The sequence below is a fragment of the Purpureocillium lilacinum genome (genome assembly GCF_023168085.1).
Source record: "Purpureocillium lilacinum CBS 284.36 DNA, scaffold_3, whole genome shotgun sequence".
Classification (NCBI taxonomy): domain Eukaryota; kingdom Fungi; phylum Ascomycota; class Sordariomycetes; order Hypocreales; family Ophiocordycipitaceae; genus Purpureocillium; species Purpureocillium lilacinum.
In genome coordinates, this window is record NW_027072113.1 from 3,771,774 (window position 1) to 3,789,910 (window position 18,137).

General features: G+C 58.6%; 5 protein-coding genes across 5 annotated transcripts; 1 reads left to right on the forward strand and 4 right to left on the reverse strand.

The window, feature by feature from the left end:
- Positions 1–55: 55 nt before the first annotated feature.
- On the reverse strand, positions 56–1,759 carry PLICBS_004710 (uncharacterized protein; the record flags this gene model as incomplete). Its single annotated transcript, XM_018325919.1, has 1 exon — positions 56–1,759. The coding sequence occupies one exon, from the start codon at positions 1,757–1,759 to the stop codon at positions 56–58; it is 1,704 nt and encodes a 567-aa protein (XP_018175671.1).
- A 2,018-nt stretch (positions 1,760–3,777) lies between these two features.
- PLICBS_004711 (uncharacterized protein) lies at positions 3,778–4,641 on the reverse strand (the record flags this gene model as incomplete). Its single annotated transcript, XM_018325917.1, has 1 exon — positions 3,778–4,641. One exon carries the CDS (start codon positions 4,639–4,641, stop codon positions 3,778–3,780), a length of 864 nt encoding a protein of 287 aa, XP_018175669.1.
- Positions 4,642–8,377: 3,736 nt separating this feature from the next.
- On the reverse strand, positions 8,378–11,594 carry PLICBS_004712 (uncharacterized protein; the record flags this gene model as incomplete). The annotated part of the gene is made up of 4 exons (XM_065600574.1): positions 8,378–8,725; positions 8,784–9,094; positions 9,159–10,917; positions 10,974–11,594. 4 exons carry the CDS (start codon positions 11,592–11,594, stop codon positions 8,378–8,380), a joined length of 3,039 nt encoding a protein of 1,012 aa, XP_065456646.1.
- A 3,561-nt stretch (positions 11,595–15,155) lies between these two features.
- Positions 15,156–17,126, forward strand: PLICBS_004713 (uncharacterized protein; the record flags this gene model as incomplete). Its single annotated transcript, XM_018325914.2, has 4 exons — positions 15,156–15,257; positions 15,312–15,427; positions 15,481–16,408; positions 16,461–17,126. The coding sequence occupies 4 exons, from the start codon at positions 15,156–15,158 to the stop codon at positions 17,124–17,126; spliced, it is 1,812 nt and encodes a 603-aa protein (XP_018175666.2).
- A 182-nt stretch (positions 17,127–17,308) lies between these two features.
- PLICBS_004714 (uncharacterized protein) lies at positions 17,309–18,040 on the reverse strand (the record flags this gene model as incomplete). Its single annotated transcript, XM_018325913.2, has 2 exons — positions 17,309–17,330; positions 17,418–18,040. The coding sequence occupies 2 exons, from the start codon at positions 18,038–18,040 to the stop codon at positions 17,309–17,311; spliced, it is 645 nt and encodes a 214-aa protein (XP_018175665.2).
- Between the last annotated feature and the right edge of the window lie 97 nt (positions 18,041–18,137).

Below are 18,137 nucleotides of genomic sequence, written 5' to 3' on the forward strand. Positions count from 1 at the left end.
AATGTCGTCCTATTTTGAGACTGAGCATGGCCTCAAAGGTCCATGTTACCTCGATTCATTGAACGCCTTCATGGCGCACCACCTGTCGCGTCTCGGCAACACCCGCACTCCCTCCCCAGTCGGCGGCGCCACTTCCATATTCAGGCGGCGTGGCGCCTCGCGGAGTCGCACTCTTCGCGAGCAGATTCCTCGTTACGTCGACCCTCCAGATCCGTGGCCCGTAGTCACTGTCGTCCCGGCGGTTCGCCTCCACCCACGTCCGGATCTGGCCCCGCACCTCCTTGTTCGACGTGACCGTCACTTCGTCCGTCGCCCAACCGTGCATGTACGTCGAGAGTTTGGAGCTTTTGAAGCCAGCGCATCGAGCCACGTCGAGCGCCACGGGCGGCAGTCGGCCTTCCGAGACGGCGCGCTCCATCAGAAGCCAGTCCCAGTCTTGGTCGAGGACACGGACGGGCATCTGCACCGTGGCAGGGAGCTGGTGTATAGACAGTTCCATGAATCGTGAGCGGATTGCCGTGTCCGACATGGCTGTAGTCTCGTCGTCAAGGGGTACGAGCAGCCTCCCGCGCTCACGCTCGGTGCTCGTCCCGACAGTCTTGAGAACCTCGTGGAAGTGCTCGGCCGCCTCCTTAGTGCACACCAATTCCCTGCCGTCGAGGATGGGGTACAGCATCCGCGCCATGGCGCCGCCCTCGCTCTGGTTCTCCTCCACAATCTGCGCCCTGGTGGTTTCCTCCTGCCATGGCTGGGGCTGGAGCCGAGAGTGTGTAATGTCCGAAATGAGATCGACCAGTATCGTGTGGTCCAGGTTGAGCGTTTGCGTGAGACCGTCAAACTCACTCCCTAGGAGATTCTCTATCGCCTTTGGAAGCGGCGGAGGAGGCTGCTGCAAGAAATCGCCGTCCTGGGTCTCGAAGATGACTTGAATTCCCGGGTCAACTCTTGACAGCTGGTCCAAGAGCACGTCGACGTCGTCGTTCCCTCGGCGCTCAATGTTAGGCAACACGACGCGCACCCGCGGGACGCGATACTCGTGCCGGTTCATCCTCGCCGCCGCCGCCAGCCGTCTGACCTGCTTCGCCAGCGGGACGTCCTCCCACTCAGACTCGTCGACGTCATCGCCGACCGAATGCTCTCCCCAGCCCCAACCGCTGTCTGTCATCTGTCGCGCCAGTCGGTCCGACTGCAGCGTGCGTATATCAAGCCACTCGGCGCCTCCATCGACCACGTCGACCTCCACCTTGGCCTGCTCCTTGAGCGTGCGGTGCAGCCGCTGCTTGTCGCGGCCGCGCAGGCCGGCCACGCGGGCAATCTCCCTCTTGCGCGCGTTCTTGTCTGAGCCCTGGAAGGACTGGCTGACGGCGACAAGCGATTTGCGCTTTTTGACGATGTCCCACTTGGTCCGACTGTGAGAGGCGTTGACGGTGCAGACTTCGAGTCTGCGGCCAAGGGCCTTGAGCTTTGGGCCATCCAGGGTTGCTGCAAGGTCAGAGCGCATTTCCTCGAGAGAGAGCTGTATCTTGTTCAGATCCCGTAGAAACGCAGGGAGCCCCGTCGTCTGCACCGACTTGACTTTGTCTTTGAGGCTGTCTAGCAGTTGCTCTACCTGGGGTGCCAAGGATTGCAGGGCTGCGAGCGTGTCTTCCACCGTCTGTGACACGGTTTCGCGAGTCGTGGCATCATCGCAGGGTGCCGGCCTTGACACGGGTTTTAGGGCATCTTGGTTGGCGCCATCATGCATTCGAGTGCCGCCCATTGCCTGCAGCGATGATGATGATATGCGTGTTGTGTCCGGGGTCATCGTCCAGCTCGGCTCGTCCAACCGCGCACTCTGTCCGTGACCCTGCCGTTCCTTTCGGGGAGCATAATTGCTTCTCGAGTTAGGGCCGATGCAGCATTGCTTGGAGAGTTGGACAGGTTTTTTGTTTCGTATGCTGTCTGACCGCTCGCGGTGATCTTGCCGCAACGTCGACCGCAGTGAGTGTCAAGGTTTTGGTGGGCGTCGGCGGCATGGTTGAACCGTTCCGGCGGCTCAATCGAGTGCGACTTAACTACATACATACACAATATGGAGCCTACGACTACTTCGTACTCTATGCGTCTAAGTGCTGCCGCCTCTAAAATACAAGCCTCTCCATCTTCACATTCTATTGTTTCGACAACACTGTTTAAACCCCAGACAATACCCACAATGCAATCGCGGGCTGCTTCCTCAAGTCCAGCTACACGCAAGTCCATTCACTCGGCCAAGTTGACCAACTCCAGGTGGGCCATTCATGCCACTAGTGTTCCAGCAACCACCTCGTAGTAGGCCGTCCGCCACATGCCGATTCTCGCCGTGGCATCTAGACTCTCTCCAGCACCGGCTCAACGCTTCACAAGACAGTACAGAAACGTTAGTGTCAGCCTCGGCTCCCCGTCTTCCCAAAAGGACGACCCTATCGCACTTACACGCTCCTCATACTGTGCGTTCCTGACCCAACTCGGCTGGGCCCCACGCAAAGTCTGTAGCCACGAGTAATCATGGTCCTTTCTTGGTACTGCTCGCCTCCCCCATCAGGAAACCAACCACCACAGACAAAGAAACCGGCCGGCGCCCGAAAGCCAGAGGCAAGACGCCACATTCGGGGTCCCTTCTGGTTCCTCTCTTTGAACCGCACCATCGACTAGTAGTATTCCGCGGTCGTCTCCAGCCCGACAGACTCCTCCTATTGGCAAGCCGCCCACTGCTCCGGACTTCCGAGCCAATGTCATGCCTCGTCAGCTCGTTGATTCCACGTGAGGGTGGGCCACACACACACAGTCGTTTCTCCCGCAAGAGGAATTTAAGCACGGCGGGCCTACCCTAGAGCCCACCCATTCGCCTCAAATGGTCATGACTCAAACGCCTCATTTTCACCCGAAACGGTTTCCGCGCCGACGAAACACCTCACATGCCTGCCTGCCTGCCTCCGTCTTTGGCTCCGCGGTACAGATTGGGGCCCAAGCATTGACTGACCGACAGACGGAAGACTGACTGGGTCGCCGAAGCGTCCGCGCACCCACCACACTGTCTCCTCTTTTTTCAGTGACTGACTGACCACCTTGCCGTTGCTTGTTGGCAACCGTCACGACCACGTTGCTTCCCGCCCCGTTTTCTGCAGGCTCTTAAGTTAGGGCTGGACGCCTAAACGATGCCCATGGCGATGCGGTCACCTGGATATTAACCTATCAGACTTGTCTTCACTGACAGTGACTGCGCCAAAAGTGGACTGGACGGCGGTGCCGAGAGAAAAACGTCAAAATCTGCTTTAACGCGGGAGGCCCGACTCGGCAACGCGCAGGCTCGATTCCGACGGTGCCTGCATACGCCTGTCTGCCAAAACTTGCAGTCAGAACAGATGCGCAGCGCATCGAAGCTGTGCATCACACATCTCGCGAGGCCTCTCGCCTCGTCTCACGCAATTCATAAAGGTTCACCGCTCTTCTTCATTCGTAGCAACAGCAATGCCCGAGGCAAGAAACGTCTTATATGTATCAGAAAAAGCTGCATATGTAACCGTAGGTAGAGCAGCGACGACCAAGCGTGTCTGTGACTCCTTTGTGCATGCGCCAAGCCAGAGCCTGAGCAGCAGGACGGGAGATGAAGCCGAACCCTAGTACCAGAAAATTGCGCACCCAAACACCAAGTCGGCGCCACATCGCGGCCGCCGACCGCCAAAATACAGTCCAATCCAAAACGTTCTTCTACCGTGAACAAACAGCACAATTGTTGAGGCCAGCATCAAAGCGTGCTTAGACCTGAATCTTGGCGTATGCCGGCCCCGCAGGGATGTTGCAGCCGTGGCCGTCCTCCGCGTTCTTCCCGGCAGTGAAAGAGTTAGTGCCCGACCCGTCCGCGTTGATGATGGACTTGTCGCTGTAGGAGCCGTCGCGAAGGCCACATTCCACGGTCATGGCAGTGACGGTGCCAAAATCGTCGTGGGCAGCGAGACTGGAGGCATCGGCGCCAGACCACTTCTTGTTGGCCTCGTTGCCAAAGTCAAACTCGAACCAGGTGCCGTCAAACATGAAGTGCTTCGTATAGGTCATCTCGCCGACACGGCAGGTGCAGCCGCCCTGGCTGTTTCCGTCGAAGACAACTGCCTGCTTGCTCTTGGCTGGCAGGTCAAATTTGAGAGCTCCAGTGTTCGCGGAGAAAAAGCCGTCAATCTTGTTTGTAGGGCCATATTTGTTCCAGCAAACGCATTTCTGGTCCTTGCCCTGGGTTTCCTCGAAGATGGCCTGGTAGTCGTACTTGTCTACGACGTCCAGGGAGGCGAGCATCATGTTGCAGCCGTACTGGGAGCCGCCAACGTTGCCCTTGTAGGCAATGTCACCAACAGTGGCGCGCTTGTTGCCACCGCAGAAGGGAGTGTAGCTCTTGACACCGGCGCCGGAGCCGCCAGAGTTGGACGGGGCAGCCTGGCTAGGGGTGGCCACAGCAGAAGGGGAAGCGACAGTTGAAGGCTCGACGACGGCCTTGACGGGGGCGGGCACAGGCTTGCCGGCCTTGACGAACTCGAGGCGCTTGTGCATGTGCTGGTGAGCCGCACCGCTGGGGTGGGCAGCGACGCCGAGGGCGGTCGCGAGGAAGACGGCGGTGGCGGAGACCTTCATCGTGAAAATGGTTGCGAAAAGTCGGTTAAGGTGATGCTTTTTCTGCTTCGTCGCGGGTTGTTCGTATTCCCAGAATACTGTGTCCAACCGAGGGTCGAGGGAGCGTGGGTGTTGATGTTCTGATGCGGAGACGCGCCGGGGGCGTTTTGGGAGTCGAGAACAAGAACCTTAAGGAAGGTGAGGGTTTGTGATGTTCAAAGAGAGCGTGGTCCGACACAGCGGTACCGTTTGGTTTGCGAGGTAAGGAATGACTTGAAGGACAAAGAAGGGCTGGGACGGAGGTCCAGAAGAGATCGGATGGAGAGGGCGGGAGGAAAGGGGCACAGCAGCCGGGGCCCTGCGGAGGGAGATGAGGGCATATTAATTAATTGCGGCAGGGGAGGGTGCCCGAACGCCCTCCTGGGCGGGCTGCTTGGCTCGCCTGCTTGCTTCCATGCTCGGCTTCCTTGGCCTCCCCCCGGGGGGGGGGGGGGGGGGCGTCGACGGGACAGTGCCAGCAGCACTGGCGAACGGCTGGAACCCGCGCGTTGGGGCCGCTGGGGCCGCTGGGGCCACTGGGGCTGGTGGGTGACCGGCGGGTCTCACGCTACTGACGAGGGTGGCCCCCGGCGACCCCACCCATCGCCAGGGGCAGGCCCAGCGGCTGATCCAATGACAGCCCGGAACCGCCCATTGAGCTCTCGACGGCTGTCAGGCACATGCCGTCCGCCATTGGCCGATGGGCCTCGTCTTAGCCTTTTCGGACTAGCGTGGACCAGCACCATCCGACCTGGTTTCTTGGATCGCTCGAGTGTCGACCGCCCGTCAGGCTTTTTGCTTGCGCGAGACCACAGTGCCGCGACTCTTCGAAGCCCAGAGAGATCCATGGCGTGGATGGATGGATGCTCCGCTGTGGCCCTCCTTCCTCGGCGGGCATGGAGCCACGCCAGCAGGCGATGAGGGGCCCTGGGGGGGCCTTCGAGACCGCTGGAAAGGGTTCGCCAAGTACCTAAGGTACCGACGCCCAGAGAGCCTCGCCCACTGGGGACAGAGCCGCGCGTCGACGGCCCCAATCCTGGGCTTGGGAGAGGGCCCGCATGGCCGCTACCATTGCCTGGACGGGTTGTCATCGCCAGCGAACTGGAGGACGGCGATTCCTTACAGGCGGTGGAGCACTGGAGACAACGAATCGCTCAAGCCTGCAGGTACTAAAACTGTATCAGGGCATACCTACAAACACTGTCAGGTACGGCACAGCACAGCACATGCTCGGGTGCCTCATCAGACATCGACGAACCACGGCAGTACCTCTCACAGTCCGCCCGCCAGAGGCCCACGGTCCGCCTCCACCTCACTGCAGCCAGCCAGCCAGCTCTTCCTCATCCTCCTGCAGGAACAGACGCCATGCACAGCGGCCGTTCGCCCACTGCCGGCCGCTACCCAACGCTGCAACGGCCTGACTGGCCGCCGATGACAGCGGTGGGCGGGCCAAAAACTCAGTTGGTGTGAGGCCTTTGTTGAGAATTTTCTTCTGCCACGCCTCGTGCTGTTTGCCCTGTTTGCTCTGCTCGTCGTGCCGTCAGCTCGTTGTAATGCACTGTACGCCGAGCTGTCCTGCGCCGCCCAATATACCGACCTACCAGCGGCGCACTGCAGTTTGCCACGTCTTGCAGCGCGCCGTCTCGGTCGTCCCACGATGCCCACCGCCCTGCGGCCAAGGCAAGGCAAGGGCGCAAGGTTTTCCCGTCGATGCCGGTTCTTTCATGCCTCGCACCAGCAGCCCACACGTGTCGCCGGCGATCGTGGGACGATCCAAGGTCTTGGGTTTGAGTGGACGGGTTGTTTGCCGGCCGGGCCTCTTCCCCCCCTCCAGGTCCGCCTCTTGCTGCTCACGCGGCGGCCACGATATCGACGATGGTAGTATCGACGGCGCACTGGCCGCGCCCGCCGGCCGCATGCCGCGGGTGACAGCGCATACGCCGCTGCGTGTCGACGTTGCAGCAGATGCACCAGCAGCATGTGTCCGTGTGTCCGTTGTCGTGCGCCATGCAGCTCACCACGTTGGCTGCGTGCCTCACCAGCCTGCCAGCAAGCCCTGACGGCGCCGCCGAGTGCGCCGTTGACGATCGGCGCGGTGGCACTTCGTATTGCAATCACGTACGTACAGAGTTACTTTGACAAGTTCGCACCCCTGACGAAGCAGAACAATGCCGGACTGCCGTACCAAGGACGGCGGCACAGCCGCCGCGGCCTCGCGCCCGTCTCTGGAATGAATAACACGGTGACCGCCCAGCAGCGTCCCGGACGACCTGCCATGGAAAGGGAGGGGGGCGCCGCACAAGGAGAGCCTTCACTTGCCTCACTCCCTCCCTCCCAGCCTCTCCGTCGCCTGGTGCTAGGGCGAGACAACGGCATGTGGGACTGGGACTGCTTTACGCTGTCGGTGAACCGCCGCTGCATGGCCGTGGCAGATCCCTCGACGTGGCGGGCGATGATCGTTCTAATCTTGTCCGGCACCACCCCTGGCAGGCAGGAAAGAGTCTTTCTCCCGTCGCTCTCTGACTCCCGCCCCCTTGTCCTCCTCGGTCTTGGGCCAATTTCGACTGCCGGCATGGCTGCTCCTGCGCCTCACACGCGCGCGTTCTCGTACGTACGCGTCACAGCTGGATCTGCCCAGGCGCAAGCGAGGCCGTTCGACTGGGGCAGACGTTGATTGCGGCGGCGGCGCCCCTGGCGCAAACGTTGATTGCGTGGCGTCGATCGAAACACCCATCTGTTGGCCGTCCGTTTCTCGCCCCCGAGACATCAACAGGCGCGCGGCCGCCGCAGCCGGCCGGATCGGCTGAAACAAGCATGCCGGGAATGCTCCATCTGTGCCTGATGATCCGATCATCTACTTCGATGACCCTCCCATCCTTCCCCAGCAACGACGCCCTGCCCGCCCGCAACAGCGGCCTCCCGCATTGCAGTCATATCTTCTTTGTCTTTCTGGACATTGACAGTCTCGAACCACTCCATCATGCGCTCCCCGCTTGGCAGGTCACCCAAGCCTGAAACACCCACCTCCTCAGCCCCCGCGAGTTCCACGTGTACCATGTAAGAATGTGCTAAAAGCGGTATTACCAAATCCACGACCCCCGTCCTGGCCTCCACTCCATTGATGAACTGGGCTTGCTGGGGCTCCAGTTCCTTTGTTCCTCGCCTCGTATCTGGAGAGGCTGAGCTCAGCCAGCCTGCCAGCGCAGCCGAACCCTCCGGGGGTAGCGATGGTGGCGACCCAGACTCACCAGCGCCCAAGTGCAGGTAATCACCGGGTCTCGTGGTGACCGCCCACAGGCAACAGGGAAGAGGCGCCCTCACCGGCTTCAAGTGCAGGCTTGTGATCCTAGCGTGTCGATTCCGCTGTTTCCCGTGGCTCCCGCAAAGGCTATGCCCGCGCCGTCGACCGGGATCGTGGCCCCCGATCACTAACCACAAAGCTTGGTGTCAACCCCTGGCTCGCCCCATCCACGTACCCGGTCTCTATTGTCTAGCCCTCACCAAGTCTGGACCGACACCCAGCGTGAACCACAGGCTCATTGCACTTGTCAAATGCATTGCGCTCATATCATTTAATACGTGATACTAACCCCGCCTCATCCTTATGCTGCGCTTGGGAGTGGAAATGTCTACTTTGGTGCTTTAACACTAATGTTCTCTGCGAACGCGCTTTTTATGCTTGCCTCCTGATCATCAGACTCTTGTCGCCCCCTTGTTCTCACATGAAGCTCCTCATCGCATCCTCGTAGCCGGGTCCTCCTTGGAGGTCATGTCCAAACTTGGTGTGGACGTCAAGCACTTGGCGGATATGACGCATGCTGAGCGGCTCGCTCTTATTGACAGCCAAATCCTGCGCCGAGCCCACCACGTTTTTGATCTCCCGCCCATTGAGATCGCGTCTGGCCAGGGCATTGAAGTCGTCCTCGGTGAAGGCCTCCAGCTTGATCTTACCCAGCGCCTTGATCCGATCGATGAACATTCGGAAAATGGCCCTCTTGGCCTTGTAGTCAAGGGCGTCATAGCGCAGGGCTATGTGGATTCTCGACTGGAACGCTTCGTCAAAGGTCTGCAACGATGTCAGCATCACCTTTACACGCGGAGCAGACAGAATCCTCCATGCTTACCTGGACGCGGTTCGTCGTCAGGAACAGAATGCCCTGGAAATACTCCAGCTGGCGTAGGAAGATGCTCACTAGAGCATTGCGATGGATATCTTGCATATTGCGCTTTTCTAGGAACACATCCGCCTCATCTAGGAGCAGTATTGCCCCCCAGGCATGGCAGATGTCCAGGATTCGCTGCAGTTCCGTCTCCAAGAAGCGGGAGTCGGTTCCCAGCTCCCCAGCAGATACCATGTAGAGTGGACATTGGAGGAGCTCGCTGATGCCCTCGGCAGTCAGCGTCTTTCCGGTACCAGGCGGGCCATGTAGTACGGCTAAAAGTCTGAGTGTCAGCAACATGTTCTTTGCAGAGTGCATGTGATGGCATAAGATACTGACTGACGAGTCCCTTTCCCTTCCCCTGTATCACATCATCAATCGTCTGAGCTGCGTGGTATTTCCTGGACTGCACCAGGGCTTTGATGAGGTCTTTGGTTGCCGTCTCGAGCACCAACGAATCCCACGCCTTGTCGTTCCATTTGATCTCGCCGATTCCCGAGACAGAAAGCTCGAGCCATTGCTTCTCAGCAAACGAAAATCCAAGGACGACCGGTGAGGCAATGAGGAGAGTGTCTTCTGAGAAAGCCGTCACATCCGTATAGGTACCTTTGGGCGACGGCTGAGGCGTTCCATCACCCGCGCCTGACGGTTCTGCTGATGTATTGACACTGTCTTTGTCCTCTGGCTTCGAAGGCACAGGCTCCAAGCCCTGTTCCTCTGATTCCTCAACATCCGACTTGGGCAGCCTAGCCACGATGATTCCTCCGCTCTGATCCTTGAAGACTCTGGAAATGTACTCGGTCCTTGAGCCAGAATCGTCTTCCTCTGCAGAACCGCACGGGCAGCCCGCCGCATCCGAATCATCGGACGACAGGCCGTCGTCGGAGAGGATGTCATGATCCTTGGGTCGCACTGTTGAAATGGCGTAGTTGGGGTTGATGCGTCGAAAGATCGCCGGGTCCACCATGACGCGGCTTTGGTGGATGCTGAACCTCATGACGGAGTTCTTCTTACGTTTCTGATATGCAATTCCGGAGTAGGATTTGAAGTGCACCCCGTCGAGGGCGACGAATTTCCGGCCTCTGGCAATCAGCTTTTCCCGGATCAGGGCTTCGTCCTTGTGGTACTTAAGCGGAAAGCACGGCAAGCTCGTGATCTTGCAGGCACCCTGAAACTCGGGGATATCTTGGGTGACAGAACCGTAGCCAAACCTCTTGCCGTCAAAGTCAAGATATTTCCCCTCGACGAGGTAGAACTCACCCCTCATGAGGGAAGTCTGCCGATATGCCATGCCGACCTTGAACGCCCTGGGATCTTCCGTGTTCCCGTACGCGGTGCCGTAGACAATCGTGTTGGGTTTCCATAATGCCCAAAGCAGGTCAAATGTGATGACGCCACTTTCGAGCATGGGATAGAGGCTCTCTTTCACCTTGGCGTAGTCCTTGTCGAGGTACCGGATGAGCGTCCTGAGGTGCTCCATCTTGCACTCCAACCGCGCACGGTTTTTCTGGCGTTCTTTCTTATCATCACCAGCAGCCTCTGCCTTTCTAAGGTGCTTTAAGTGTGTGCGAAAGTCCTCCAAGTACAAGAAAAGCAGGTTGGGGTCCAGTTTTGGCGTTCCGTCGACCAGACTTGCGCCGCGAACATTGCCGATGACATCCTGCAGACATTCGCGCAACAGTTTGCTTTTGATGTCGACGAATGTTTGGCGGTACTTGCCCTCGCTGTCGAACGTCCGCCGAACGTGGAAAATGAAGTCGTCATATCGAGTCACGGTCGTCGCGGCGGTGTTCTGAAGCTTGAAAGTGTAGCGAGTGGAGTCCCATACCCAGTCCACGCGCTTGAAATCCGCCTTTCCTTTCTTCTTGGTCTCTTTAGGAGTTTTCGCACGAGTCTCAAGTTCGGCATCCACTTCGTCACCTGAACTTGCTTCTCGGTGCGAGCTCTTGCCGCATCTCTGTGACCGACCCGAGCGCCCAGATTGCTCGCGCGACGACGCGGGAAGCGTAGCTGGCGGGGGTTGCAAGGGGGATAGCGCCGGTACGCTACCATTGTTGCCGGTCAACTGAGAAAACGCGCCCCCAATGGCGGTATAACGCTGGCGACGCCACTGTTAGACATGGTCATGTTCGGAACAGCTGCTCCATAGGCCACGGCGGTTTGGAGCTGGAACAGCCGAAGCTCTAGTCGCTCCAGCTGGTCGCAAATATGGCTGTCTTGGGCCGCATTGCCCTCGACTTGGCGCCGACCCTTGTGGCGGATGGACTTCTGACGGCGGTCAGAATCCCCCGCCGTGGACGAGTCTGTGTCTGAATCGGAAACTTGACGAGACTTGTCGCGGTGGCGAGTGCTGTCCCTGACCCTTCTCCTTCTCCTTGTTTTCCTTGAAGCACGGGACCTTTTATTTCGCGTCGCCGCCGCCTCGGGATCGTCAGAATCCGAGTCGCTTCTTGAGCTGTCCGAGTCGGAAAGAGAGGACAGTTCGTCCTCTGACTCTGAGTCATTCTTTTCGCGATGACCAGCCGATTGAACTCTTTTGGTCTTCTTGGCATTCAATGTCTGCGATCGTGCTCTTTTTGCTGCATTGTGCGCGGCGTCATTGGCGCCACTGCCGTTCATCTTGTGCCTGGCTCGGCTCGGACCCGCGGTTTTGTGCTCGTTGCCGGGCTGCGCATTGTCCGCCTTGGGGCTTTCCTTCTTATCGACAGGCATCTGTAAACATGCCTCTTTCGCTCGATCGTGTGACGGGGAGATGGTGATTTCGTGAGACGACATGGTGAAATACGGATCCTGCAGTCAGACCGGGCTTAGGTCACCATTGCGCAGCTGCTGAGAGCTCTTGAGGCTGTGTTCCCACGAGTGCGCCGTAATGATGCTATTGAGCGCTGCAAATAAGTCGAGAATGTGGCAATGTGCGCATTGGCAATGATGCAATCCGTGTGGTGTGAGGGTACCGTAGGGTGAAGGACTTGTAGCTCCAGTGCGTCAAGAGTTGCAGCAGGCCTAGTACAACGTGTGCGATACGGAGGTCCTGAATCACCCTTGTCAGCATGCGATGTCAAGATTGCAGTGATTCAATACTAACCTGAAGGATGAAATATGCGTTTGGGCAATGGAGAGGAGGTCGGGAAGTGGGAACAAGAGGGAGGGAGGCAGATATAAATAAACGTTTGGGCAGTAAACGGAGAGGTTGTGAGTGAACAGGTGCAAACGGCGGCAAACGGACAGTAGTAGGTCGGATGCTCTGGTACAGTTGGCTGCTGAGAGCAGGACCTTAGGAGCGTGTGAGTCGCCTGCGAGTGCCTCGCCGACTCATCAACCAACATGCCCCGTTGCGTGCAATGTGGGCTTCGAGGCAGAAGCGCGGGCGGGCAGGCACTAGCTGGTAAGCGAGCAAACGCGCAGCAGCTCCGATCAACTTGTGGTTTCTGAAGCTTGACCAGGCAGCACACGCTCTTGCCGTAGCAATTGCCGTTCGCAGTCTAACCTCTGGCTTCTGTGTTGTCTCGACGTGGGAGTAGGGTAGCGACGAGGGAGAACGCGGGAGTCTTCTTTTCCGGCTGCGAAGGCTGAGAAACCGAGCGTGTCGAGCAACGAGGATGCGGCGAGCGGCAAGCAGCAAGTCACTTAGGCACCAACTTGTCGGGCAACGACGGAGCAGACTGAGGGGCAAATGGTGACGGAAAGCTGCTTGCCGGGCTACTTGGCTGACTATTCAAACAGCCGACGGGTTGGTAGTCGATGTTGCAAGGTCAAGGGAAACGACATCGAGGTCCGTCGAACGCGGGCCGAGCTACTGTCCCCGGTGAGACGTCAAGTGACGCGACCCCTCCGATGAGCCGTGGAGCGAGGACAGAGGGCGAGCGCGGTCGGCCCAATGAGACGGCCTTGCGTGGCTCTTGCAGCGTCGTGCAGCCTGGAGCCTTGGACGATGATGCCATGAGGCCAGGCAGGCCGGGCCCTGGTGCGTCGCGGCGGCGAGCGGCGACGGCTTCGAACCGCTGGTGGCATGGCCGCGCTTGGTCTTGGTAGGCAGCCACGCACAGCCGGTCAGCGGGTCGCGTCTCGTCGCTCAGCCCTCGTTGAGTTGGCCTCGCGTCGTCAGGCGATAATGCGTCTTGCGCTTGCTTGACTGGCTGTCCACGGGGCGCGGGGCCTCGCCGGAGCTCAGCGGTGGGCGGCCGCTTGGTCAGGCCGCGGCGGTTCCGGTGCAACTGCTGCCAACAGATGGCGCAAGGCGGGAACGAGGCGCGCACAAACTAGAGCAAGGTCAGCCAGCGCGGCGTGACGGAGACAATTGGCCAGGCGTCCACGGTGGTCTCCCCAACTCGCGACCACCAATTCGGAGGCCTTTGTCCACTTGGGACGCGGCCGGTCGTACGCGACTGATTGCATGAGCAGGCATGGAGCATGGGGCTTGCCGGCCAGCCTTGGTGGCAGGCCCAAGGTGATCACGAGCGTTGTTGTGCTGGTGTTGAGCGATGCAGGAGAAAGGGTCGCGGGCTGCCACATGGATGGCTGGCCCCTCTTCTGTTGCAGGGTGCGGGCACGACAGGAGCGGACGAGGCGGGCGATTGACTGTGCGAGCATGGAAGTGACTGTCCCGGCAAGGCAAGTGACGACCTGCAAGAGTTTCTGGGTTGCACCTGCCCGTACCGTGGTCCTTCATTGCCTTCTGTCTCTTTGAGCCTCGAGGTACTTCGCAATGTACTTCGTGGTAGGCTTTACTTTACTTGTACGAAGCACGGGCAATCACGATCGAGCACGGTGGGAGGACGAGAAGAGGACGGGCTCTGGCAAGGTTTGGCGGCATCCCTACTCCAACTTTGGCACCATCCTGCTTCCCCGGTCCTCTTTACCTCAAAAGGATGAGCCGTGTTGTCCGTTCGGCGCAGTGGTTAGAAACCTCCAACTTAACGCTGCGCCCGAAAGGCAGGTCGTGAAGTGTGAGACTATCTCGCGCAAGTCAAGAAATAATCATGAATGAATTGATGCCAGGGTCCTCAAGCATGGATCCATCGGCCCTCGTGTTGATGTACTGGGTGTCACAGCTCCACGTCTTTCTCACACACGTAGATTCTCTCGGCGGCAATAGCACCGGATACCGACGCCTGGCCGGTCACGGCAGTAGATCTGGCCCCACTGTTCCGATACGGCAGCCAAAGCAAGGGAAATCAACATGTCGACGCCATGTGACGACGTGCATGGACGGTTGGCGCGGCGGACTGTCGGCGCCGGCGGTGTGGCTTTACCGTTACCGTATCTTCCCTCGGGGGGCAACGCGTTCGTGTTGACGACCTCGCATCGCATGCAGGCGTGCGCCCGTTTGGGTTCCCCGCACGGTGCTCTGGCGTGAATCGTCAGGAGGTTGCTTCTCTTGGTAATGGCCACAGGACTGCGGCAAGGCCTTGTTTGCGGGACGGTGTTCGCAGGACTTTAACTGCAGGCCCAACGTTCAAGCCCCCCGGCTTTGCAGTGGTCCTCGGCAGCGTCTCAGCGAGTGAGCCGCCTGGCAAACTTATTGGTGTCCGGCATGGGCCCCGGGAGCTGGTTGGTGCGCTGGACGTTGGGCGTTGGAATAGCCAGCTGGAGCCCCGCATTGGGGGAGCATTTGGGGGGCCTTCAGCTCCACCTTTTGGCGCATGCAAGCTGAGTTTCCAGCGGTGGCTTGCGTCTCCACCCAATCAACTGCCTGCGCGCAACGTCATTTGAAGCTTTGAAGCTTCCCTGTTTAGCTCGAGCAGCAGCTCATGGCCTCGAGCTTCGTCGCGCTTCGTCACCTGCCGCTTCGGACCCCTCATTTTCTTTTCTGTCATAAGCATTGGCATTCAACGTCGCGGCACCCAAAGGCGAGCATAAATTCTCCCTCTTGTGCTCGTACTGCGGCATAGGGCCCAGTCTGTCTCCGGCATCACTGTCCACGATTCCCGCGGCGCTCTGTTCGACGGGCCTGCGGCGTCGACGACGACGGCGCATACAGCAACAAATCCGTCAATGCCCGCCGGTTGCCGTTGGCCAGCTACCGCATCTTAGGCGCCTACACGATGCCCAACATATCTCGCTGGAAGGCCATTGACCGCGCCCTGGGTTTCGAGAGACAACCCGGGGTCGGTGGCAGCGGCCACCATCGCGACTGGCTTCACCAAGAAGAGCAAGCCTGTCGGTCTCCCTCGACTGCGCAGCCGCGCAGCTTCGCCAGCAGGCACTGGACGCTGACTCGTTACAGTGCTTCCGCAGCTTCGCAATGAGCACCTGCAGACATCTGTGCCACCTGCCGAGGTCACCAAAGTGTGCCTCCGCCTGCGACATCTGTTGCAGGAATGCGTCCCATGCGAAATGGACGAGGCGCGCATAACGACGCCGCACAGTCGCATCATTACGACCAAGGTCGTCAAGGCCGCCAAAGAGGCTGGTGGCCAGGAATACAAGGGCTGCGTGGTATGAAGGGTGTACCCTGAGACGGACGTTTGAGCCTGCTGACGCGTGGTCCAGGTCTACTGCTTGCTCGTCAACGAGCGTTGGTTCCGACATGAGGCTCTCGTAGAGCTCTGGGATGCCGGTCTCCATAAGTTGCGAGCCGTGGCCTGTGGTGTCATTGCCAAGGCTATGTAAGGGTCGATGCCTTCCGCTATCGAACAACGATGAGTCTGACTTGCTGCAGCATCGAGACCGAGGACGACACAAATTACCTCCTGCATGCTGTCCTCCTTCGGCGGTACTCCTTCCTCTCCAGAGGTGCTCCCACGATGCCAGTCAATGTAATTGAAAAGGCTGTCGACTTGCATTCTGTCCGCGTCATTGGTTCCTCGGGCTACCAGAAGTGCATCGGCTACCTTTGGCGAGGCTGGCTTGTGCAGGACGAAAACGACCCCTCGGTCTTCGTTGACTATGCCGACAAAGATAATACCAACTTTCTGGTCCACATGGACCCTGACCGAATGAGGGCACCGAGGTACCAGAACGCCGCTCAGCTGCTTTTCTCCGTCATCTATCTCATACTCTACACTTCTGCCATCAACTCCGTCAACCGGCGGGGCGAACTCGATGCAGCGGAGGTGCTGATGTATATCTTCACCCTCGGCTACGTATGCGACGAGTTGGTCAAGTTCTACAAGGCTGGATACCACATTCTTGGCTTCTGGAATGCATTCAATGGCGTCCTGTACTCCTTCCTGACGGCATCGCTCGTTATACGCATCATCGGGCTAGTCGCGCCGGCCGACTCACCTGACCGCAAACATTACAGCAAGCTGAGCTACAACATCCTGTCCTTTGTCGCCCCCATGTTCTGGTCGCGACTCTTGCTGTACTTGGACAGCTTCCGCTTCTTTGGCGCCATGCTCGTCGTCCTCAAAGTGATGATGAAGGAGTCGGTCATCTTCTTTGCCCTGCTCATCATCATCATCATTGGTTTCCTACAGGCGTTTATCGGCCTCGACCTGACTGATGACAACGTCGCTGAAGATGCGTTGTTCATCGTCGAATCCATGTTGAAGGCAATCTTGCAGAGCCCCGAGTTTGAAGGCTTCGAGGGATTCGGTCCCCCTTGGGGAATCATCCTTTACTATTGCTTCACGTTTGTTGTCATGGTACGTATCCCCGGAGTAAGTCGCAAGGAATCTTGTCTCACCCGTCAAAAAGATCATCCTCCTTAATATTCTTATCGCCCTTTACAATTCGGCCTATGAAGACATCTACGAGAATGCCGACGACGAATACCTTGCCCTGTTCTCCCAGAAGACGATGCAATTTGTGCGGGCCCCCGACGAGAACGTGTATATTGCGCCTCTTAACCTCATCGAGATCGTTATATCTGGTCTCTTTGAGTGGTGGATGAGGAAGAAGACCTACGAGTTCATCAACGACTGCGTCATGGGCGTCTTGTATTCGCCACTGCTGTTCGTAGCGGCCTGGTTCGAAACACGTACGGCGCATCGCATCCGACACAATCGTGCCAGAGGCGAAGAGGACGACGACGTGGTGGAGGAGTGGGAGCATGACGCGCACGAACTTGACTTTGAGGCGGAGGGATGGACCAAGAAATGTGACGCTGTCAAGCCAAACTTGGAAGATGACCCTGCTGTGCTGGAGGTCAAGAAGCTGCGGGAAGAGGTGGAGGAGCTGAAGGCCCTACTGGCCGAGATTGGACGCGCCATTGGTGCAAGCAACGACGAGAGGGGGTCAAAGTCGGAGCCATCTGGAAAGCTCTACGAGTCTCAGCGCAGTGACGACACCAAGGTCCCCGAGTCTGAGCATGGTGACGAAGAAGGCGGTTCCGGCTCTGGTGGAGGAGGGAACGAGGAGTAGCCCAACTTCTTTTCTTCAGCATACAGTCACTTCATAGCTGCGCACGGGAGGTATTAATTTGTCCGACTAGTTACAGGATGACGGAGGGCGTGCAAGTAGTCTGGCTGGAGAAAGGCATCCCAAGCCACCCCGACCTAGTTCATAACGCGTGTTACCCACCTGTCTGCTCATTCTGATTCTCCTCATGCCTCGGGGAAGTACTCCCTGTTTAGTGTCGAAAGGATACGGTTAGCTCACATGTACAAAGGCTCAGAGGTGGGATATACCGATGCTCCTTGGGACGAGACTTACGGAAGCACCTCGTTGTACGCAGCGACGTCCTTCGCCTCGAAGGTGACAAAGACGACTCTCTCAATACTGTTGCTGTCCCTGTCCAGAAAGTTGCGGACCGTCTCGCATGCCACATGAGCAGCCTCCAGGCTTGGGTAACCATAGACTCCAGTGCTGATGCCGGAGAATGCAAGAGTCTTGACGCCACTCACGACGGCCAATTTCAACGATTCCTCGTAGCAACTTCGGAGAAGTCGCTCGCTCTCCTGAGGGTTTCCACAGTTGTACACGGGGCCGACAGTGTGGATGACACACTTGGCAGGGAGATCGTGCCCCCTCGTGATCCTAGCTTGACCAGTGGGACAGCCGCCGAGGCCTTTGCACTCGGCAAGGAGGCCTTTGCCAGCGGCGCGGTGGATGGCGCCGTCGACACCGCCGCCGCCAAGAAGGGATTCGTTCGCCGCGTTGATAATGGCGTCGAGCTGGAGTTTAGTGATGTCGCCGCGGATGAGGCCGACGCCGGCGTTTGCGGCTGCCGAGGGGTGGGCAAGAGGCCTGGGCGAAGGGCGGAGCGCGGAGGATTCATAAAGCTGAGCGACCGTGGGGATCTCGGAGAGCGACGTGGTACCCGTAGAGGAGGCCATGGTACTGACTGGAGATGTTTTGGTCTGGAAAGGGTTGGTTTGGTGGTGTGTGTAGGGTTTGGAGAAAATATGCCTGGAATGAGATTGTGTGTTGGCA